This window comes from Dipteris shenzhenensis, chromosome 5 (assembly GCF_047967505.1).
Source record: "Dipteris shenzhenensis isolate YYH24624 ecotype China chromosome 5, Dip_SZ_1.0, whole genome shotgun sequence".
NCBI lineage: Eukaryota > Viridiplantae > Streptophyta > Polypodiopsida > Gleicheniales > Dipteridaceae > Dipteris > Dipteris shenzhenensis.
In genome coordinates this window covers 10,096,002-10,119,649 of record NC_141600.1, presented here as the reverse complement: position 1 = coordinate 10,119,649, position 23,648 = coordinate 10,096,002, and the positions used below count along the sequence as shown (strand labels likewise).

General features: G+C 43.4%; 1 protein-coding gene across 1 annotated transcript; it reads left to right on the top strand.

Moving 5' to 3' along the window:
- The first annotated feature begins 14,632 nt into the window (after positions 1–14,632).
- On the top strand, positions 14,633–18,063 carry LOC147901606 (GDP-L-galactose phosphorylase 2-like). The gene is made up of 7 exons (XM_087374506.1): positions 14,633–15,667; positions 15,921–16,066; positions 16,228–16,287; positions 16,380–16,616; positions 16,753–16,938; positions 17,093–17,344; positions 17,487–18,063. The coding sequence occupies exons 1-7, from the start codon at positions 15,565–15,567 to the stop codon at positions 17,865–17,867; spliced, it is 1,365 nt and encodes a 454-aa protein (XP_087230632.1). The 5' UTR covers positions 14,633–15,564; the 3' UTR covers positions 17,868–18,063.
- The last annotated feature ends 5,585 nt before the right edge of the window (positions 18,064–23,648 follow it).

The window sequence follows — 23,648 nt, the reverse complement described above, 5'->3', positions numbered from 1 at the left end:
AGCATGTCACTTACCTCGCAGTCTTTCAAAACAAGAAACTCATCTCGCTATCATCGTCCTTACCTCCACTACCCACCCTGATACTTCCCAACTTCCCCATCTACCCACTAATTCCTACTGTCCCACTTCCTCCCCGCTAAATACTTATCTTAATTTCCCTAACCCCACTACCTCTTCCCCTTCTACATAGCCATCCATGTCACAGCCTTCCACATCACAGCCCTCCACCACCACACACTTAGGGTCAACGGATGTATCTTTAGGAAATGCACAAGAGCCTACAAATGATCGCACTCTTGATCAAGTCTAGCACATTTTGCGACTAGCCTTTGTACCTCTACAGGATCTCCCCCAACAACAGTCTTCCATAGACATGACAAACCTATGCCTATGGAAGGGGAAACTACAAAGTTTTGATCTCAAAGCGATGGACATTATGGAGGTTCGAGCCCTAACATCCTTTATAGAGTGCACATTCCAAAAGTGGCATGCCGCCAACAAGCTCGAGGATTGAGGAGGCTACATAGAGCCAGATCCACACATCGTCTCTCATACAGATGTAGCCATAGGGGTACATCTGGCCTAGAGAATCCCTTTTTCGAAGAAGCAGGAGTACTAGCTCTTATTGTAATGTGTGCTGCTCCCACGGCATCCATCCCTCTTACATGCTTGTGCCTCGCCGGTGGAAGTGGAGTCTTTTTTTAGAAATGCTGGAGAATGACCCCAATGTAGTTTATAATTTTCCCCCAATTGCCACCGCCTATGGCCTGACTACGTAGATGAAAGATTATATCAATAAGTATGCCGAAGTCCCAGATCCAGTGCTGGTCCCCTCGATCCATTTTTTCTTCCTCTTGATCATTTTGTTGCAAGACATTGCAGTAGTGGGGCAGACACTCGAAGAACGGATTCTTAACTTGGATAAAGGCCCCAGTTTCAAGCAAGTCATCCGCATGTACCTCCAAGTCCACAATCTTCATGCACACCATATTCAAACTTTTGAGGACATGCATCAAACGCATTTTTGGGCCCGCTTTTCTTTCTACAAAATTTTGCAAAGACTTTTTGACCACCACTCCCTCATCCAATCTATCCTGACCACTAGCCTCCTTCACACCACTTGATCTAAGGATGGATTAGCTTCATGAAAGGGGCATGTTAACCCTGGGAGATAGAGTGGAGGACAGGCTAGGATGCGAATGGAATTCCGCCTTGGAGCATGGCCCAGGTGCTTTTAACATCATGTGAAATAGGGAGAGTGGTGAGGAGGAGTAGGGTTAGCCCTCCCTTCAAAAGGTGCTATGTATAAAAACTAGAAAGTTGACTTTTGGTCTTCCATTGTATGGATGCAAGTTTGAGGAATAGAAGATCTCCTTCTTTCTAAGAAGTTTTGTCTATGTTTCTTTTGTTCTTGCCTTTGTGAATGCCTCTCACCCCCTTCCCCCTTCTTGCTTGCATCCCCTCCCCTTGTCTCTCTCCTTCTCCCCTCTTCCATCCCTCTTTCCCTTCTCCTTCTCCCCTTTCTTCTCTTGACGATTCACATTGCTACAACCTCGGTTGGAGTGACACTTTGGACCATATGGGCTTGCATTGCTCCCACAAGGAGTGATAGGAGGTGGTCCCTCGGCAATCCTCTAAGATCCAATCTTCACGTGGAGTCACTGCCGGACTACACACATCTGGAGTGCAGAGGTCATCAAGGAGCTACTTCGAACATACAAGGCCAATACACATAGTATCACCATCAACAACAATAGGCAAGTGCATCTTTACAAGTGGCTATTAGCAAAAACATTTCAACTTGCACACTGATGTCACTAGGTGTGTCAAATTGCACACCAGTGCCGAGTCTGGCGCAATGTGATAGGTTCAAATTCACTAGCTTAAGGTCTTCAAGAAGAACTTCAACTCGTAGATTGAACATGTTTGTCTAAAGAGTCAAGCTCACTGCAAATTGAGCCCACATTCGTGCATGATAAGGTAGAAATTGACCCCTGGAGCAGTCGCATGCCCAGAGGTACTCGGTTGGAAGGCCGACAAACAACTTTTGTTGTCAGATGTGGCTAGTGGATCAAGAGTCTAAAGGCTCAAGATTGAGTTCCCACAAGCTCGACATTTCTACGAAGGTAAGTATTTTGGAATCACTGTCGAAACCCCCTCCACCTCCTCCTCTCCTGTGCAAAATTTTTCAAACATACCAAATCCACTACACTCTACCTCCATAAGAAAATTACTCTCCTTTGATAAATGAGCATGTCTCATCTCTTAAGACCATCTCATATCTCCTCCTCTACCTCATCACCTCTTTCTGAACAATAGCACTCTCCTCCTGAGAAACAATCTTCTCCAATCTAATCTATTGAGGAGCAACCCCTTACAAAGATATGAGTGAGTGGGTGAGACTGGGGCCAGCATTGGCGGAATGGCCAACCCAACAACATAGTGTACAAGGATCAAACCTCCTCTAGTTAACTCCGAGAAGCCAAGCGGGGAGACAGACAATGTTGAGGCTTATAATGAGGATGTGAAGGAATATTCCCCATTGAAAATGTGGATCCTAAGCCAAACCCCAAAAGAAGCCACAACAAGATAAAGAGGAGCAGGTCAATATGGAGATTGAGAAAGAAGTGCCCAAAGATCAGACAACCACCACTATTGAGACAAAGAAGATTATTGTTGAAACAGAGAATGACACTGCCAAGGCAAGAAGGAGATACAGATAGGCACCTCAACATTCCAAGAAATGGAGCTAGGCACTAGTCCTACCATTGTGCCTTTATATTCAACTCATAGGGGAAGTAATCGGGCCGCAATAGATCAGAGGGGAAAAGGGCATCATTAGGTCCGAGTGACCAAGTCCACACAACATAGGTACCCCTAGTCAATCGATTTTACCAAAGCTTCCTATTGCACAAGGCACCCAGATGGAAGATCTAGACAGGGCAACTGCTATTAGGATGTTGCATACAAGGGATGCCTCATATGCTGGTTCCAATGCCATTCTCCAAACCCTACATAGAAAATCCCTCTACTACATGCTTCCCAACATGTACTCTAAGAGCAAGGTGAGGTAATTCATCCCTTGTTCCATTTTGAACATGTAGAGCCTTTGAGTACAATTTAGACAAATTGGAATCAGCTAAGAGAGACAAGGCTAGAAGCGACTAGGACTATGCAACAAATTGTTACATGGTGGGTACTGTCCAGGTTCCTATGCATGTGCGTGGAGTGTGCAACTAGTATACAAGGGAGCTTAGAGATTTCTTCTTTGAATTAATTGAGCTCATGAACATGATATGCACACTAACAAGCTAAATAGCTTAGCGTTGCTTCATGAGGAACTCTAGGTCGACCACACAATCTTGGCCCATCAATATCAGGAGGCTCAAGGATCACTTTAGACCACTTAGCAGACTGTTGAGTCCCAATGTAACTTGATGGTAGGATATAATGAGTGGCTCCAATCTCTTGATACCATCACAATTGAGCCACAATAGAGTTGCCAAGAGAATTCCACTCAGCACCAACATGTGGCAACATTAAAATAAATCCAAGAATTGATTCACTAACTCAAGGGCCTTCAAAGCCTTTTGATAGTGTTGCTCTTCCCTTCTTGTTGGCCAACCCAATACTTCGTGCTGGCTCCTCCCTTTGGCTCGTTAACATACTTGACCCGACGCCTCTATATCTTGTGACCAACCTTTATCTCCCTCTCCTCGTGTTGCTCATTGTGTCCCCCTCTTAGAACTTTGGTTTGTCTCCTACCTATTCAAAAAGTTAGTGCATTATTCTCTTACACCATTTTTGTGTGCAACTCCCTTACTCTACTAACACTCCATCTTTATGGTCGCGACCCACACAAGCTCTCTCTTGTCTGCTTCATTCTTCTAGTTCACCCTTTCTTGACTACTATACCTAGGCTCCATCCCAAACCACTTCCTCCACCTTGCTCTTGTTCTGCTTGATCGAACCCCTCGCTTAGATGCTCAATTCGTACCCTACAATGGTCTTACTTTACCCTAGATCATTGGAAGCCATTTTCCATCTTGGCTACTTTTCATTCACCATAACCCTTCACAACACTTTGGGGTGCTATGTTTTGCTAGTCAGCCCGTAACTCTTGGAAGGTCTATCACTTCTTTCTTGTTGTTTTTCCTATGTTTCTTAGTCTTCCATTTATGTACCTATTATAGTTGTGTGTGATTTGGAAACATTGTGTCACTATTTTCCCTTCCTCATTTTTGTGTTACCGTAGGGTTTTTCCTTGTTTTTCTCAGCTCTTCACTCTGTCACCTTCAATTTACTAAGTATGAGTTCATACATAGATGCCAGGATGTTAGACTGCAATGACTAGAGCAAGTAAGCTCTTTTCAAACTAATTTTTTGTAACATACTTAGTACTCAAAACTATTAATTCCTTTGTAATAAGGTTACTTGCCTTAATTGGTTTCACCCATAAGGGACATTAAGATCAAAACATTTGGCCTCACCTACCACGTTTGGTTTGTTATAATGGATTTCCATGGATAGCCAAATGGATACGATGTCATTCTAGGAAGACCCTTTATGCGGGTTGTATGTCCAGTACATAACTGGTTCTCCAATAGGATTTATCTATGCAAGAATGCATAGATTATGAGGATCGACCTTCAAACACGGAAGGCACACTCAATGACTAGCAATTTATTTGCGGCGGCTGAGTCTGATACTACACAAGGGACTGCCTCCCTACATGTGTTCCAAGCGTGCAATGAGAAGGATGTAGGAGAGGACAAGGATGAACATTGTTATGCTCTACTACCAAAACTCGGGTTCTCATAGAATTGGATGCATGTCCTTGCAACTATAGATGTGGTCGAGAAGTTAGGGACAAAAATGGCAACCTGTGCTTCAAACGTGACCAAGGCTATAACCCCCTTAAACATAATCAAGATCTTGAGGGAACCATAGATGTCCAAGGGGTAAGAAAGGTTAAGATGGATCTCCACTAGTTGAGATACATGGGTGCCATTATGGTGCACCATGAGTTCTCTTCTAATTGGGGAGCCATATTGGATAGAATCAAGGCACCCCTAGAATCCCTTAAGGCAAAGGACATCTATCTAGTTGTGCAGCTAAGACCCCATTAGAAACACCAAGACTTCTCCTAAGGAGAAGCAACATATCCCAAAAGCCTTGGAGGATGACGAGGAAGAGGAGATTGATTTACGTCAGGTCCCCAAGAATTTTAAGGCTTACATAGTCAAGATAGAAAAATACTTGTTGAGCAAGCTAAGACGACAATAGAGGAAGGGAAGCAATAGGGGTATGATGGTCTGGCTAAGGTCAAGGAAGTGGACCTTGCATTAGATAATGAAGACCCTAAACTAGTCTACAAACCCAATGACCTCGCCCCTAAATAAGAAGAGGCTCTAATTGCCCTCCTCCTTGAGTATCAAAATTACTTCACTTGGAAGTACACTGATATGAAGGGCATGCCACCCAAGGTCATACAACATACCATCCCTATGATGGATGATATCAAACCAATGAGGAAAATACCCTGTCTGATGAATCCACGATGCAAGGTTAATCTATGAGATCGAGCTTGCAGACTGGGTATCCCCCAGTGTCATAGCATTAAAGCAGAATGGTAAGATCCAAATATGCACAGATCTTAAAAAGGTAAATGCCATGACTAAAAGGACCGCTATCTGTTGCCCTTTATAAAGCATGTTCTAGAAAGAGTCACTGGTGGAAATGAGGCTTATGGCTTCTCAGATGGATTATTTGGATACAATCAAGTATCTATAGCACCAAAGGATCAATACAAAACCACATGTGCCATGGAATGGGGAGTTTATGCTTCCAAGGTGCTGCTCTTAGTCTCACCAATGCACGTGTGTGTACATTCTACATGGGATGATCACCTTAAGTACCTAATACTTGTGTTTGAAAGGTGTCATCTCTACAGGATCTCCCTCAATGTTCTTAAATGCCAATTTTGGGTTCAACACGGGGTCGTCCTCGAACATATCATGTCCAAAAAAGGAATCTCCACAGACTATAATAAAATCAAACTCATCTTTGAGTTGTCGACCCCCACCAATGAAAAGGGTGTATAGTGGTTTATCAGGCATATGGGCTATTATCGTAGGTTTATCTATAACTATGCCGAGATCACCTACCCTTTGTATAAGTTGTTGTTGATCATTTTCTACTTTAGGGAGGGCACAAGGCAGCTCTCAAGGAGTGCAAAAAGTACATCTGCTTTAGGGAGGGCACAAGGCAACTCCCAAGGAGTGCAAAAAGCAACCCACAATATTTTAGAGTACATACATAATAGTCTGAAAGAGTAAACATCCATACATCAGTTTAAGACTGAGAGTCTTTTGGTTTTAATTTAAACTCTTTGATTAGGGCTATGCCTTCACGGTAAATTGCTTTTCATCCTTTCTGGCAGCCTTGACTTTAGTTAATTCAGGTTCCTTATTCTTGAGTTGAGCCTATGTAAGCTCCTCTACTATCCATACTTCGGTACCCTTTAGTTTGTAAGATTGTCGACGAAGCTTGATCCGCATATCTTTTGACTTGAGAACTGCCATGTGCCCTCCCTAAAGCAGGTTTGTATGGCCTTTCGTTGACATTAATAAATCTTCCCCCCCCCCCCCCTTCCTTGCTCTCTCCTTTGCTCAGCCCCTCCACTAGCCCCTCTGCTCAGCCTCTCCGCCTTAGCCTCTCCCGCTAGCCCTTCCGCTCAGCCTCTCTGCTCAAGCCCCCCCCCAGCCCCTTCGCTCAGCCTCTCAGCCTCTTGCGGGCACCAAATTGGGATTTGATATTCCACATCCATATTGATGCCTCTAGATTTGCAATAGGGTGCATGTTGGCGCACCCAACCAAGTATAATCTGGATTATTTGATATAGTCTGCAATCGCCAACTAAATGATGCAAAATTTAACTATACCATGACTGAGAGGGAAGGCATTGCTATGGTATATGCTATAAAAAAGTTTAGGTACTACTTGCTGGAAAACAAGATTGTCTTATTTGTAGACCACTAGGCCCTCCTCTATTTGGTTAATAAGCCATGCATGACGGGAAGCATCACGTGATAAATGCTGCTTATTCTTCTAGAGTTTGATTTCACCTTAGCTATATGCAAGGGACGCACCCACTTTATGGTTGACCACATGTCCCATATCCCAAATGCAGAACCAGCAACATGACTAGAAGATGATCTTTTAAATGCCCCGCGATCTGATTCCAAGATGGGATCAGGTAGAAACAAATGATTCGATGTCTCAAAGAGACGAAACTTCTCCAAATCTCCACAAAATCATACAACAAGAGCTGACAAGTAAGGGTTTTGGGGCCTCCCGAACACAATGGAACAGACGGTTTTGGAAAACCATGGTCCCAATCACCGGGTCCAACACATGGACCAAAAAATATTATTGCAAATAGATCTATTTATAAACACCATCGGAGTGCGAATGATGAGCAACACAGAGTTTTAGGAACTCTTGAGTCCACCAGAACTAACAAAATAAAAAATGATGGTCTCAACGAGCCCGTCCAACACACGAGCGGTGTAGAAACATAGAAGAGGATCCAAAACTTGACACATATTGTTTTCTTGCTCCAAATTTGCTTAGTTGTTATTGGCTACTCATGCTGATGCCCTTCCAAGTGTAGCTTGTTACTCGTAGCAGTAGAATCTCTCCAAAAAGCAACTCGTTAGTTGCTTCCGAAGGCAAAAAAATAGCAAACCACAAGCTAGAATCATGCTATAGTAGGTCGTTTGTGCTTCCCAGGGGATAATAGATGAGCCACTCTTGAATCAAGCCACAAACTATCTAGAAAGGAGGGGCAGCTTGTTGTATACACACCAAACAGTAAAAACGACCTAGTATATGTCAAAATACAGCCCCACGGGTAGTAGGAGACTCCATGTAAAACTATGGACAAAGATAACCCTTCCTAGGCTGGAAACAAGAAAGAAACAAGCTTTGAGAAGCAGGCAACGGCCTAAAAATCACTACTGCAGCAAGAAAAACGAGATTCCCTTCCTCCGTTTCGAAGCCACAAGCGAATAGAAGCACAAGCTTCCACAGCAGTAGGGAAGGAAAGGGCGGTAAGAAGGCAAGGAATGATAGCTCTGATACCGATTGAGAGTGCTCTCAACAGAAGCGGAACAGGAGGGTGAGAGCCACACAAGTTTTTTTGGTCGGTGCAAAACACCCTAATCTTCTATGTCATCCATATATATATGTCTTTGAGTATTGTACATAACTGGGGTTAAGGCACAGTGGCCTTTAACCTCCACATATATTTACATTTAATATTTTTACACTCTTTTATTTTTCTTTTGTATATATCTTATTTTCTTTTTCTTTTATTTTCTTTTACTTCTCTATCACTTATATATGTACTTGTTTGCTTTCATTACTCTAATTTTTATGCATGCACGAATGCACGTGCATGTGTGCATGCACACATACATGCATAAAGGCTTGTGGGATGGCTTTAAACATGCATATGTATCTAAGGAGGAAGGGGAGAGGTATAATGGTTTCTATCATGCCCGATGGCCTAGAATGTAATAAATCGAACCATAAAGAACAAGTGGGCATGCATGCACGCATGCACACGTGCACACACAGACACACACACACACACAAACAAACACACACATAGAGACACACACACACACACACACACACACACACACACACACACACTCACATGCACACATACATGCACTCATGCACGAATGCACATGCATGCGTACATGCAAACACACATGCATAAAAGCTTGTGGGATGTCCATGATCCTAATCAAGCAAGCCTACATGACCTTGGATGGTAGGTGAAGACTTATCATGAGGATCTACAAGGGATCTACAAGAGCTAGGATACTCTAATTCAATATGATCTCCCACTCCCACTTCTTTAAGTAGCCTTAACCATGTTCCAAGCAATTGCTTTTCATTATACTATTAAGATGGGGGATGACAAAGAATTGTCATAAATCCCTACACAAATAGGTTGTTACATACTCCCCCTAGCCAAGCAATTAACTGAAGTAAACCTGCTCTCGTAAAATGATTTCCTCCTTCCCCTTTCTTGTGTACACCTTGCCTTCCATTTGCCTTCCATTGGCTTCTTGCTACCTCACCCTCCCTTGCCTCCTAACCTTCCCTCCCCGTCCTCCCCTTCCTGTTTCACTTGCCCCTACCTCAATCCCTCCCAGACTTCCTTGGTGGCCCTCTCCCTCTACTCACTTCTCTTCCTGTTCTGCTCTCTTCCCCTCTCCCTTTGCTCGTCCCTCTCCTTGAAATACCTCTTTTCCTCGGCCCTTCCACCTCTTTTTGCCCTCTCAGCCTCCCTTCATGCCCCTCTCAGCGTCCCTTAGTGCCCCTCTCTCTCCCCTTCGCATTCCCTCTCCCTACTCTCCCTTGAAAATAAAATCAAAATTTATATCAGTATTACTTTACTCTACCCTCGTGATGAAATAATAAGGTGCGATAAGCCCTTTGAATTAAACGTAAGCCCCCTCACAATAGAGTATTAAGTTAAGGTATAGACACTAGTGCCCCTCTTCTTACACAGGCATCCCTTCCTCTTGTCGGTTCCCCCCTTCCTCTTCAGCCCTCTTGCTCCCCTCTCTCTTCCTTTCCCTTGTTTCTTCCTCTCACTCATGCTCTTCTTCTACTCTATGTCTGCTCCCCCCTCTTTCGCTCACTCTTCCACTCGGCTCTCCATCCTCATCCCTTTAGGCTCACATACAGCTACTGCCCCCACTTCTTTGCTCACACTAGCTTCCTACCTCTTTCAGTGCTAACCCATTACCTCAATCTAAGTTATTGTGGGGGTGGCTTGGGAGAATGGCATAACAACAATGGGACACAGCTAGGTGGTAGTGCAAGGGGTGGTGAATGCCTTCAGCATGGAATTGAATAGGTTGACTTTTTATTTGAAGGACATACAGATAGGAAGGGAAGGAGCCGATACTGGAGATGACAATAGTGTTCGGATGTCTAGGTGTGGGGGATGCAACCTTAAAGAAAATGAGAGAAATTGATGGGTTTGGTCTTGACTTGAAGGGTTATTTCAATAGTAATAGATTGGGACTAATCCAACATTCATTTCGATCGAAATGAGCTGATGGAATTTGGATAGCTCTAGCAAAATTCGTAGCTTATGAATTCGTTAACTTGTGACTGTATTTGCTTGCAACACTATCTCTAACTTCCTCTAATTGCATTTTGCATCCTAATAGAAGGGTTAAGAATGCAAGAAGGTTGAGGATGCAATGGAAGGAGAAGGTTAGTTACTTTGAGTTAGGTTGGGTTAGATTAGGTTAGACTAGATTATGGGAGACTAGAATAATCAAGCCCTGCCCTTACCCTTAAGGAAGGTTTACTCAATCAATGTGAATTTATGAAAAACAATTTGAATCAATTTTTTTGGCATGTGACTTTTAATGTTGATATCATTTGTATTATGAAAGTTATGATTTTTTTTTGAAAGCAAAACTATTATGTGTTAGCAATCCTAATAATATGATGAAGAAGCTACATGTTCGAGCCGAATGTCTTGATAGGTACATTAAAGAGGACAACTAAGCCCTAATGGAGTTTGAACCTACAACATATACAATTATGAAAGGCCTTACAGATTATATCTTAACATTGGCCTAGTATGGCAATGAACTTTGATTCATTCCCTTGAGTGCAATTTTGCTCACTCTCACCGGTTGTCTTGATAAATTTGGTCTCAATCATGTATGCTTGCATGAGGAACTTTCTTTCTTGTGGGGTAAATGAAAAAGACGAAAAGATGAGGAAAACATGTCTAAGGTAAGGGTTATTGAGGGGATAGGTATTTGTTATTCGAGCCTTTATTATGTTAATGAGGAGTTTAGGGTATAATGTTTAGGATTTTACACCTTTATCTACCTCATCGGAGGTAGTGTTATGGTGGATATTGAAACTCTTCTGTAAATTCCATTTGTAATTTAATTAAATTGTGTGCATTAAATTTCCATTCATGTACCTTTTATAGCCCAATGCTGTTAAAAAATCATCTGCTTTCTCTTTTGCATCCAAAACTAGGAGGCAGTGCCCACGCACACTTGTGCACTCTTGTTAAATGTATGATAGGTTATTTGAATGCATGACAAGGGACTATACTTCCCCATTGTTAACTCATTTACTTTATCCCCCCTCTTTTTTTACCTCCACTCTCCTCCCTTCTCCTCTCCCACCCTTCATTTGCATTCCTTCCCCCTTCTCTCCCCTTTTATTAATAATGGGAGGAATTATTTTATTCTTTGTTTGAGCTACTGTATATTATCCATAATTTGGGCTTGATGGTTGCATCACTTTGGTTGGGCAAAGTTCCAAATTTTTTTGTCATGATATGGGTATTTAAACATACAAGAAAGGGCATTTAAAAGTGCAACAAGAGGGTTCACTTCTCCTCCCTATTTATTGGGGGGACCTAATTCCTCCATTTGTTTGTTCATCTACACTTCCCATTTAAATGCTCTAAATGTCCTTAATCTCAACAAATTATAACATACATATAACTTGACCTAAGGAATTAAAGAGCCTTTATTTTTCAACAATTATTATTTTAGGTGAAAAGGTGGAGATAGTCCAAGTAGGTGCCCACGACTAATCTATGCTAAGGCTAAAGATATAGCTTCAAAATTTGAAAAGGTGGAGATAGTCCAATTATGCTAAGGCCAAAGATATAGGTTCAAAATTTGAAAATTTGAGGGATGTCTTTATTCCCCTATGTGTCTTTCCCAGCGCCCCTCCTAGTTTTGTACTAATTAATGTATCTTTGAATCTTTTCCATTAAAGGACCTAATATTTATATTAAGGGTACCTTACTATCTTGGTTTATAGTGGTTAGCCAGCTTATTAGGTTTTTAAAATCTACTAAGAGTACCTTCCTATTTGGACCCTAGCAAGGCTTGTAGTAGTTAGCCACCTTGTTAAATTTGTTTTATTGACACCAAATATTTTTTGAAGTCTTTAGCTTTTTTGGGGTTCTTAGGAATGGTTGGAAGTCTCAGTATTTTTTGGGGGTAATGTATATGGGTCTACTAAATGTGCTCTACTTTTACATTTATTCCACCTCACCCTCTCTTGCTCCTCCCTATTAATGCTTTGCTTTTCACCCCCCTCATGCCTTTCCACTGCCTATGCTCCTCTTTCCTCTTTCGAATCCCAGGATCGAAGTCTGATGACCTTGTGAGAGTGTGGATGAACATTAAAAAAAATCTTCTTCTATTTAAGGTATCTCATTTGGGGTGAGTTTTTCTTTGGTCAAGCTTACAGTTCCTTTTTGCCATTTGACTCTCTCCTTTTACCTTTTCATGTTTCCTATAGGGTATTCCATTTGGGATTGTCCTAAGTTTGACCTATGCCCTACTTTTTGTTAGGAGCAATGCGATAACGGAGCAACAATGCAAGATGTGGAATGCATAAAATACACAATACAGAAAGCATGCAGAATGGAAGAGACAAAGAGACACCGCTATACGTGCTTCACCTAGTGTGGGCTACGTCCATGGAGAAATAGCCAGTCCTGCATCTTTCTTATCTAGTAAATAGGAAGATACAAAATACAAGTAGTATATCCACTACTTTTCTCCTATGTGAGCCACACTCTTATCTTACAATATTGACCACACAACTCATAAGCAACTCATGCACCAATTTTCATGTATTTTTAGCTTTGGTGACGGTGTCCCCGAACCTCGCCAATGGGGCCTAATGCCGCCTAGGTCCAAAGCACGGCAAAAAATAATTTTTGAAAAAATAGATCAAGCTTCAGATACAACACTTTTCCCCCATAGTAGGGCTGAAGCTACATATGCATTATCTCCTAAGGGGTTGTAGTGGGGTTGTATGTGCACATGCGAGACTTGCACCCTCAAGTCGCACCTCTATACAAAGATAAAGGCATTAATAAGCAAGGATTGGGTGTTTCTCGGATGCATCAACAACTAATGTTAGATCTGCTAAAATTGGTTGCATGTCTCCTTGTGGCATTGCTTCATGGTGGCATCAATTATCTCCCCAAAGCTGCAATGTTGTAGTGTGAGTTGAATAGGGCCCCCCAACTGGTAAAAAACGGGCATTAGCATTAGTAGGTGTGAGCGTAGCAAAAATTAAGGTAAGTGTAAAGGTCTTAATCGGCCTAGTTGCAAAGATTAAGGAAAGCGTAAGGTAGGCAGTGGCGTATTCGAGAAGCGAGTGGTAGGTTAGAGAAGCGGGTGGGGTATCGCCATTGCAGAAGCTTCTGTCGCCACACAACAGGTATATATAAGAGAGTAGTGAAGTGGAGGGAGAGCCAAGGCAAAGAGGGGAAGGGCGGAGGCCTGAGCGGAGGGGAGAAAGGGAGCATTGAGAGGGAGAGGGAGAGGGGACGGGGAGTAGGGAGGGGGAGAGGAGGGGCGCACCAGAGAGGGGAGAGAGGGAGCGCTGAGAGGGAGAGGGGAGGGGGAGACCAGAGGCGTAGGGAGGGGGAGAGGAGGGGCGAAAGGAAATCGCAGGGAGGGGAAGAGGACAGGTGTAGCAGAGGTGAAGGGGAGAAGCAGGGGGGGAGAGGAGCAGATAGGTCGGGCACATGTCTCTGTTCCGATAGCATTCTGTCAGGAAGATTGGCACATGTCAACTTGAAGCTCACCAGACCCTATCGGAGTTATGGGCACATGTTAGGATTGAAATCGATCATGATGATGAGAAGAACCAAAGTTGATCCAAATTAACAAAGAGATACCCAACAAGTCCATTAACAAATCCCATGGACTCTTTCTAGAGTACAAGGATTTATTCACATGGGATTACATGAACTTGAAGGGGTACTATTGCATTTGATTCAACACTAAATTCCCCTAATTTCAAATGCAAAGCCAACTTGAGAATAGAGGTACCGATTGTACCCCACTATGTCAAGTTGGTAAAACAAGAGGAGCATTCCTATTGGATATCCCCCTCTTGCCGGACCGATTGCATGAGTCAAGCATCTAATTGCCTTCCGATAGGCATCTGATTGCCTTCCTTGCCGAGGGTGAGAGAGACGAAGAGGAGAGCACAATGAGCACTTAGGTTAGCTTAGGTTAATTAGCATAGGGAGGGTTAGGAGGGAGAGCGAGAAAAAACGGTGCACTAGGAAATTTTGCACGTTTGATCATTCATGGTCAAGCATTTCCGTCAGATTTTGACCATTTTAGGGAGCTTGGAAGATGCTTGGGGAATATGTGGTTGAAGCACGGTATGACAGTAACCTGCACATGATGGATGGCGTACGCAAACGATGATGTCTGACGAATATGCGCAGGCATGGAAGACTCCGCGGTAGTTCTTACGGAATATGCGAAGGGCATGAATATACGGTTGAATTGGAGGGGAACGAGTCGGTGTATGAAAGGACTGAAAGGTGCCACGAAGGCGGGTACGATCATGAGGTGGAGAGGTGCTTGTGAGGCGCAGGGACGGAACAGATTGTGGGCGACGCGCATGTGGAAGCGAGGGGCGACACAAAGGTGGGGGGTGAGGGGGATCATGGAAACACGGAAGAGGGTAGAAGGGGAAAAGGTCATGGAGTGGCGGCGGTGGGATGATGAGAGAGGGGGGACTGCGAGTGTGCATGCGGGAGAGGGAACAATTGGTGGAGTGCATGGGCGTGAAGATCGGAAGAGGGCGAGTGGTGGAAGCCGAGAGAGGGCGTGTGGAAGCAGAGTCCAAAGATAGCTTGAGAAGTGGGAGAGTTGCATGGAAACCAAGAGAGTCGGGTTCGGGTGAGGAGAAGATCAAAATCATGATCGTCTTTTTATTCTTTCTGATTGAATCCGTCGGCCTCGCCGCCCTCCTCTCCCCTATTAAGCTCTTCCCTCCCCTCATAGCCTTAGCCACCAGCCTCCTTGCTTCAAATCCCGCTCCCCCCAGCCTCCTTCCTCCTCCTCTGTCCCTCTGCTGCCTCCTCCTTTCCCTCCTTGTTGCATACCCCCTCTGCCCTCTTCTACCCCCTTGCCTTGCCTCCTTCCCTCACCTTCCCTCATCCCTCACTTCCCTCCTCCTGCAGTCCACATCTCTTTTTTGACGGAAGTTTCCGTCCAATACTGCAATCTCGGCTTTGTGCAGTTAATCTACCTCTATTGCTGCCCACCTGCAGCACCTTTCTTCGTTTCCCTCACCTCTCAGAATTCATCGCTCCTTTCATGAACCCTACCCTACCCAAGATTGCTGGTAGTCTTCAGTAGCCCTTCCTCAATCAATCAGCAGCCGAGTTCATTCAAACTAGCGTTTTGAAAGTCTACAACACGGCTTTGAAAATTAATCCTCCAGCCCCTCTGCGTGACTGTGCTTATGTTAGGAAAGTCCAGTATTTCTTTTTGCTGGTAAGTACTCCTTCTTTACACGGTGGTCGAGGAGCCACCCCGGCTGAGGGTGGGCATCCATCAGATCTCACATACTTAGCCGGGGGAGGTTACCTTCCTCATCTGCCCTCTCTCTCTTTCACCCCGTTTGGGGAGAAATTGAGAGAATTGACCGGTGAAAACAATGCTTACCATAAAGAGGGTTTCAACCATCGTTTCTATCTATCAAGATGGGGTCCAACAGCCCGGTTGCGGGAAAGATTGCCTTGGTCCTTGCTGCATTCCTGGTAAGTTTGCAATGTCCTGTTTGTTCTCATCTATTAGTGATGCAAGTACTTTTAATGTGCTCATCAGACTTTTTAGGGAGTGGTTTGTCTTAAATCATTTGTATATTCGTTTCTCCTGGCTACTTAGGTAAAGGTTGTTCTAGGTAAATGGCTTTGAGGTGCACGTGTTATTTGAGCCTGCTTCGCTGGCATGGGTTATAGCGTTGTGCTTTTGAATAAACCACCCTTTGATCTTGCAATGTGTCTTTTGCAGGGGCTAAGCTGCCAGTGTATACTTTTTGTTGCAATCATCCATTGAACGAGGGAAACAGTACTGCCAAGGGCATCGTTTCAGACTTTGAAAGCGACAGTTCTGATAGTGAGGACAGCTCTTTTCTTGATTCACTGCTGCTTGCGCAGGTGATTTCTTTGCTTCACTCATGTTTTTTCTTAATTGGGTGAAAGATGGCGTCGTGTGATTGTCGCTATTCCCTTCCAATTTGCTCTTTCATCAGTGGGAAGAACACGTGACTTGAGTGTGTGTATAACGCTATTTTCCCTTCCAATTTGCCTGTCTTCAGTGGGAAGAACGTTCAGCGCGGGGTCTGTTCCGTTATGACGTCACAGCATGTGAAACAAAGGTGAGATTACTTGTTATGTGAATTGCTGTCGTGTATAATTGTACCAGTGAGAGCAATTTTTTACTTGGAGTCCTCAATTTACTGTGTGACAGGTTCTCCTGGGAGAGTTTGGATTTATTGCACAGCTCAATGAGGGAAGGCACCTGAAGAAACGTCCAACAGAATTCCGAGTAGACCAGGTCCTTCAGGCATTTGACCCAAAGAAGTTTAATTTCACGAAAGTGGGTCAGGAAGAAGTCCTATTTTGTTTTGAAGAGAGCAAACATGGATGTCATGGCTATTCTGAGAAAACAATCACAGGTTCCAGCCCAAATGTCATTGCAATAAATGTGAGTTATTGATGTTCCTTTTCTTTCCTGGACTGGAGTCATTACGTGTCTGTTAACAATGCTAGCGTCATTGCAATAAAGTTCTTGGACTGTTATTTAGCGAGTCACACTTGCATTTCTTTCACTGTTGCTACAGGTCAGCCCTATTGAATATGGTCATGTGCTACTGGTTCCGAAAGTACTCGATTCAAAGCCACAACAGATTGATGAACCAAGTTTCCGCCTTGCACTCTATATGGCAGCTGAAGCTCAGAACCCATATTTCCGTGTGGGTTATAATAGCCTTGGAGCATTTGCAACAATTAATCACTTGCATTTCCAGGTAATTTACTAAGTCTGTAAAGACTTTTGATTGTATTCTGACATGAATTTATGTTTTACATTTGTACTGGACCCAGATTTGACGTGTAGTCTTATGATCTTGCTGTCCCCTTTCCTGTGGAGCGAGCCATTCTCATCCCAGATTTGACGTGTAGGCTTATTATCTTGCTGTCCCCTTTCCTGTGGAGCGAGCTACTGTTACCAGGATTGGTAGCGTCAAGAATACAGGAGTGAAAATTTTTGAACTGGTCAATTATCCAGTGAAAGGACTTTTGTATCAAGGCGGAGGCATTCTTGATGATTTAGCTGGCTGTGTTGCCAGAGCATGCATTGCTTTGCAGGAACAGAATATACCTTTCAATGTTCTCATTGCAGATTGTGGCCAACGTGTTTTCCTCTTTCCACAGGTATGTGTTTGCTGATTGTCCTTGGGCAGGCTCCCCTGTTTTTTTTAATAGCAAGTTTTAACTTTTTTGTATGCTGTCGAGTGTCTATGTCTTGCTGTAGTTCTACAGTCAGGAATATTAACTTTCCTCCCAAATTTGGCAGTGCTTTGCAGAGAAGCAAGCATTGGGTCAGGTAGATCAAGAAGTGTTGGATATGCAGGTCAATCCTGCAGTCTGGGAAATTAGTGGACACATGGTCCTCAAACGGAGGCAAGATTATGAATGTGCCACTGAAGAATATGCACGGAGGTTGCTGGCAGAGGTTTCTCTCCCTGAAAAACGCTTTACTACAGTGAAACAGTTGTGCATTGATGCCGCGGGGGGTGAAACTGTGGCAGGTACCATGTTTGTTGATATGGAAGACCATAGACTCTGCACTAATGCAACGAACTATACTTCCAAAAGCGGGGGTCGAAGCTTTAAGCAGAGCAAGAATGATTTGGAGGTTTCAAGGAATTTTTTAAGTGAAGAGTGTCGTGTGTAAGACCGTGTAAGCTTGCTTTGCACTTGAACCTCATAATTGCCAGTTGTATTTTTTTCATGGCTTTTGTAGAACTATACATTGTCTAGACTTTACACACTGTAATATGTGTTTCATGGGATTCTTCCTCCCATGAATTGATTTATGTAAGCTGCATATAAGAAGACTATGGAAGATTGAATCAAGGTTTGCTTCTGTACACTTCCTGTTCATAGAGGTGGATAATCTTTTTTTGCTGCTTCGTTTTGTTTAAATTTCCATCTGTATTCTTCCTGTTTCTAGAGATGGATTCACGTCTTTCTTTTTTCCAAAAAAGAAGTTTTATCATTAGAGGGCTCAGAGCAAGTCAGTAGAGCTTTCACCATAAGGTTTAGGTAGATTCTGAAGTTATTGAGGTATGAAGGTTAAAATACTTACTGCATATGCCCAACTATTGGGTTTGGAAGGTCAAATGCTATTTGGGAGATAGTAGAAAAGAGTGCGCTACTATCTTTTGATATAGGAAGGGAGGTAGTAGCAAGAACACAGTATAGTAAGAACACTCTTGCTACTGTGTTCGTGCTACTATCTTTCCTCTCTTGGTTCTGACAATTATTAATGAAAACCCCTTAAGGTTTGAGATTCATTGTGCCTTATAGTATAGTATAAACGTACTACTGGACATTTAACATACTACTGGATATTTGAATGATGAAGAAAAAGTTTCTGACACCACTCCTTCCATCTGTGCAGTCACCTTGTTGGAGTGATTATGCAGGTTCCGTTTCATTTGTGTTAGCTTAGGGAATTGGGCGTGAAAGTGGTCCATATGATGTGGCCCTTTGTTTTGGCTTAGGGATCTGGGCCTGAAGATGGTCCATATAATATGGTAGCAAGAAACAATGCCCCTGAAACTCCTCCCAATCATATTTGGCCATGTTGAATTCTGTATTGTAGTGCCCTCTGTTAAGTGTGGCCCTTTGTGTTGGCTTGGCCTGAAGGTGGTCCATATAATATGGTAGTAAGAATCAATGCCCCTGAAACTCCTCCCAATTATATATTTGGCCATGTTGAATTCTGTGTTGTAGTGCCCTCTGTCTCGTCAAGTGTGTGGAACAACGGGATAGTAACTGGAAAGATTATATATTTGGCCATGTCGAATTCTGTGTCGCAGTGCTTTATGTGCCATGTGATAAGTGACGAATTCTCTTGACAAGTGCATGAACGCTAGGATGTTTCCTTTCCCACAACGGGAAAGGAACTGAAGTGTTGAACTAAGACAAGAAGGCACAATGATCAGAGGCTCTTCCATGAGGGTCAGACAGCAACCAAGAAGCCAATGCAGCAAAAGAGCGTTTGGGTTGAGAGGTCAAAAAACATATACGAGACCATGCAGCAGGGGAATTAAAATTTATGAACTAGCAGTGAGCATTCATCTGCCTTTGTTCAAAGCCAATGTAGCGATACTCTCCCATTAGTTTCACCTCCAAGAAAGGTCTTAGGTGAAGCTTCAACAGACAAGAGAGAACGAATAGCAGGCATTTGCATGATTGTGTTCATCATGGCTTAGCATATGGATGCATCCGGTAGTGGTACTATGCATGTGGACACCACCACCTCATTGTCTCTCAAGCTGCCTGGCATCTATGTTGTCACATACATTGGTTGGCCTTGCTGTGGAAATGGCCCTTGATGTAAGCACAAAATAGTACTCTGAAGTCATGCTTGGTATCGGTGTCACCTGCACAATTTGAGTCGCAAAATTTGCCAACTCAATCCCTGTGGCAAGTACCCTTCAGATAGCTCAACACTGGTAGACTTGCCTTCCAGTGATTCTTTCTGTGTTTCACAGAGAACTGACACAACTGTCCATCACAAAAGAGATGTAGAACCTAGTCGATAGTTGCTAGCGTGTACCAGATCTGAAGAGGCATGAATGCTCAACTCCTGCCTGACCTCTTTTCCTGTGAGATGAAGATGATGTCCTTGTACCTCGATCCCAAGGACGTAGTGGAGAGATCCCAAGTTTGTCACCTTTAACTCTTCCATGAACCAGCTTCTTGACTTTTGAGAAGAATAGATCGATGCGTTGGTACATGCTCTTGGGTCCTGTTTCAGCCCATACACGCTTGCTTTAGACCATATACCTTTGAAGCGGACCCTAGAACCTGAAAATTGGATGGTTGATCAACATATACCTCCTCCTCCAGGGTGCTGATCAAGAATGTTGACTTCACATCCATCTAGAATATGGACCATCCATGATGGGCAAGCAAAGTGATCACCGTCTGAATAGTGACAATCCTGGCTATGGGGTCAAAGATCTCATCAAAGTCCAATCCCTTTGACTAATCATAGCTTTTTACCACCAATCTTGCTTTATATTTGTCCAAGCTCGCATTAGACTTGAACTTTAGCTTCTACACCCACTTGGTACTTGTTACTTTTACTTGTAGGGTCTGTTACCTTTACTTGTAGGGTTTGGCCACCAAGTCCCAAGTGTTTTTCAGAATGTTGTCCATCTCTACCTTCATGGTAGCCTATCTTTTGCCTCCTCAAAAGGTCGAATCTGAACCACCAAGGCAAAGTTGGTTGAGGGTGCAAACACATAGCATCGTGACCAGCGAACTCCAAAACTCGATCAGGAATGTCTGTGACCCGAGAATTGTGTAAGGGTCTTCAAATAACAGGCCGGTAACTTCCTATCACTAGAAGTTGACTTTGGGGTGGCTCTAGTGCGTCTTGCTCTTCCTTTGGTTCCTCAGGATCTTCAGTCATTGGTACCTCTGTCATGGTCAACTTGGGTGTCAAAACTTTGGGAACTTTGATGACCTCTACTTTTGCTTGGGATGCTCTTTCCTCAAAGACCATGTGTCTATATCTGTTTCTTCATCAAGTCGAAGAGGTGGTACCCCTTAGATTCTTCACTAGCTTTGTCCTATTATTTTTGTGCACATGTACGAATACATCAGAACCAAAAACCCTCAGATGAAAGATGGGCTTAGTGTGGGCATCTTACCATAGTATGCTTCATAGGGCACGTTGATCGTGTTGGATGTGAGCTGTAGTATTGACTACTTCACCCCAGTAAGCTTTTGAGAGATCTCTCTCTCTGATCATAGTCAATCCCATCTCTGTAACTGCTAGGTGCTTTTGCTTAGCAACTCCATTCTGCTGAGATGTGCGAGCACAAGGAAGCTGACACTTGATCTCATGCTTCCTGTTGAAAGTGTTGAACTCTGTGGAGGTGAACTCCCCCCCTTGATAGTGCGAAATGCTTTGACATCCTTCCCTGTTTCTTTCTCTACCTTGGCCTTCCAGTCTTTGATTTCTCAAATGCCTGAGACCTCCTGGACAGATAGTATATCCAAATCATCTGACTAAAGTCATTCATAAATAGGAGAGTATACCTGGACGCTGCAAAGAAGTTGGTTGACATTGGTTAGCAAATGTCGGAGTGGACCAGAGCCAATGGTCCCTTGTAGCTCGCGGTGTTGCTAGCCCTCTAAGCAAGACTAGCAAATTTTCTTCGCGCTTATGAAAGGTGGGAAGTCCCTCCACCATCTTGGACTTTTGCATTTCTATAAGAGTGCCTAATTGACATGACCAAACCTTTCATGCCACATTTTGGAGTGCCCATGGTCCCCATGAACAACTAAAGCATGTAATCGGTATAAGCCATCCTCGTGGACAACGTGGGCCACTGCTTGTTCGTCTTCCTTGGTAGTGACGGTGATTTTCCCATTCTCGAAGAGTACTCACATCTTATGCTTATCCATTTGACTTATGGAGAGTAGATTCTTGCAGAGATTTGAAACAAACAACACCCCAGATATTACCTTCTCTTCTCCTAATGTGGTGATGAACTAAATACTGCCAATCCCCTTCGCAGGATATGTCGAGCTATCCCCACGGTCCTCTTTGAACTTTAAAAGCTCAAAGGCTTGGTTGCACCCTTCTGTCCATAAGAATTCCACTAATAATTTGTAAAGTGGTCTGGCTATCATGGCATACCGCAAGATAAATCTTCGATAATAGCCGGCATGCGTCATAAAGACCTGTACACCTTTGGAATTTGTAGGAGGAGGCAATTCCATGATGATTTTGATTTTGTCCATGTCAGTTGCAATTCCATGTTGAGAAACGATGTGTCCCAAAACAACTCTGTGGGTGACCATGAACTGGCATTTTGTTGGATTTAGGGAGATGCCATACACCTTGCATTTGATTAGTACTACTTCAAGACATTTGAAGTGGTCTTTTTTGTTCGAGTGGATGCATAAATCATCCAAGAACAGCTGTAAAAACTTGAAAGCTGTGAACATGACTCGCTGGAATGTGGCCGGGGCATTACAAAGGCCAAATGGCATGATTCTATAGGCAAAAATATCCCATTTTGTAACAAATGTTGTTTTCGATTGGTCTTTAGGAGCAATTTGCACTTGGTTATAGCCACTGAAGCCATCCAAGAAGCTATATATCTTGGAACCTGCCACCTTTTCCAACAGTGTTTCTGTTAAGGGTAGGGGATAGTGATCCCTAATGGGGCGGCATTCACATTCTTTAAGTTTACGCATATTCTAAGCTTCTTGTTGCGTTTAAGCATGATGACGATGGGTGAAACCCAATCAGTGTGCTCTATCCTCATAGATGAATCCGGCATCTAAGAGGTTTTTCATCTCATCATAAACCATGGTGCCATGGTGCCTTACTTTGGATTTATTCGATAAGGTCCACATACCTTAGGGTGAGCACCTTCCCTTATAGGTATCGTGTGTACTACCATGTCTGGTGAGATTCCTTTCATGTTCTAGTATGACCATGCTAGGCAGTCACGGTATTCCATTAGGAGTGCTTTGAGCTTGGTTTCATCTTCGTGTCGAAGCTGTTTCCCAATGAAAACCAATTTTTATTCCTCCCCTTCAAGGGCGAGGTTTATTATTTGAGTTTTTGCCAGTCCCTCATAGATTGGAGTTTCTCCAATGCTATCAGTTTCTTGAACTTTAGATTCTCTTAGTGGTCTTGGCATTGCTATGGGGACACTACCACTTGTGTAATTCTTGAAGTACTCCGACAGTTCTCAAAGATTAGCCTCTGATGGTGTTGAACTAGTCTGACATGTGCTATGGGTACTGGGTGGCATAGTATCATTAACCAATTTGTTAGGCTGTTGGGGGCTTTCTTTTTCTGAAGTCTCTTGATCGAGCTTCATCCGCACATGTGGCTTATACTTTCGAAACTTCATACATTGGGAATTGTGGGGTAACTTTTCCACTAAGGGTTCATTTTTTGTGCATACTCCTTCTAGTCCCTCAGGGGACCATTCAAGAGGAGGTGGCTCAGGGGACCATTCAAGAGGAGGTGGCTCAGATTTGGAGGAGCTGGCTATACAAGATACAATTCGATGATCCTTGTTTGGAATCGTTCAAATTCATTGAAGTGTTCGGCCTTGGCTTTTCGGCGATTTCCTCCTTCAGCTTTCTTGCATGATCTTCTACTGTTATTCAACTTTGGAGGTTCAACTTTGAAAGCTCGACTACCATTAGGGCATGCAGAATGGCTGAGTCATTGTCAAAGACTTGATCTTCAATTTGAGCATTCTCAGCCTCAGTTTCAAGGTCCGAAGGAAAATCTGAATCATTATTAGTATGGGTACCTTTTGCAGGTTCATTATTCCACTCGAGGTTAGCCATAAACAATGGCACCTCTATATCGATAGGTTCTTCATGTGTGAGTGGAGGATCTGCCTGCATGACCCTAGCATCTATCTGCGAGAAGATTGGGTCTAATGAATAGTAGTTGTCG

What these genes read in the sequence shown, in the direction of transcription:
- LOC147901606 (XM_087374506.1), top strand. Translation starts at nt 15,565, where the DNA reads ATGCTTACCATAAAGAGGGTTTCAACCATCGTTTCTATCTATCAAGAT. An exon ending in TGGTCCTTGCTGCATTCCTG is followed by an intron (nt 15,668 to 15,920) that starts GTAAGTTTGCAA and finishes TGTCTTTTGCAG; the next exon opens with GGGCTAAGCTGCCAGTGTAT. An exon ending in GTGTTTTCCTCTTTCCACAG is followed by an intron (nt 17,345 to 17,486) that starts GTATGTGTTTGC and finishes CAAATTTGGCAG; the next exon opens with TGCTTTGCAGAGAAGCAAGC.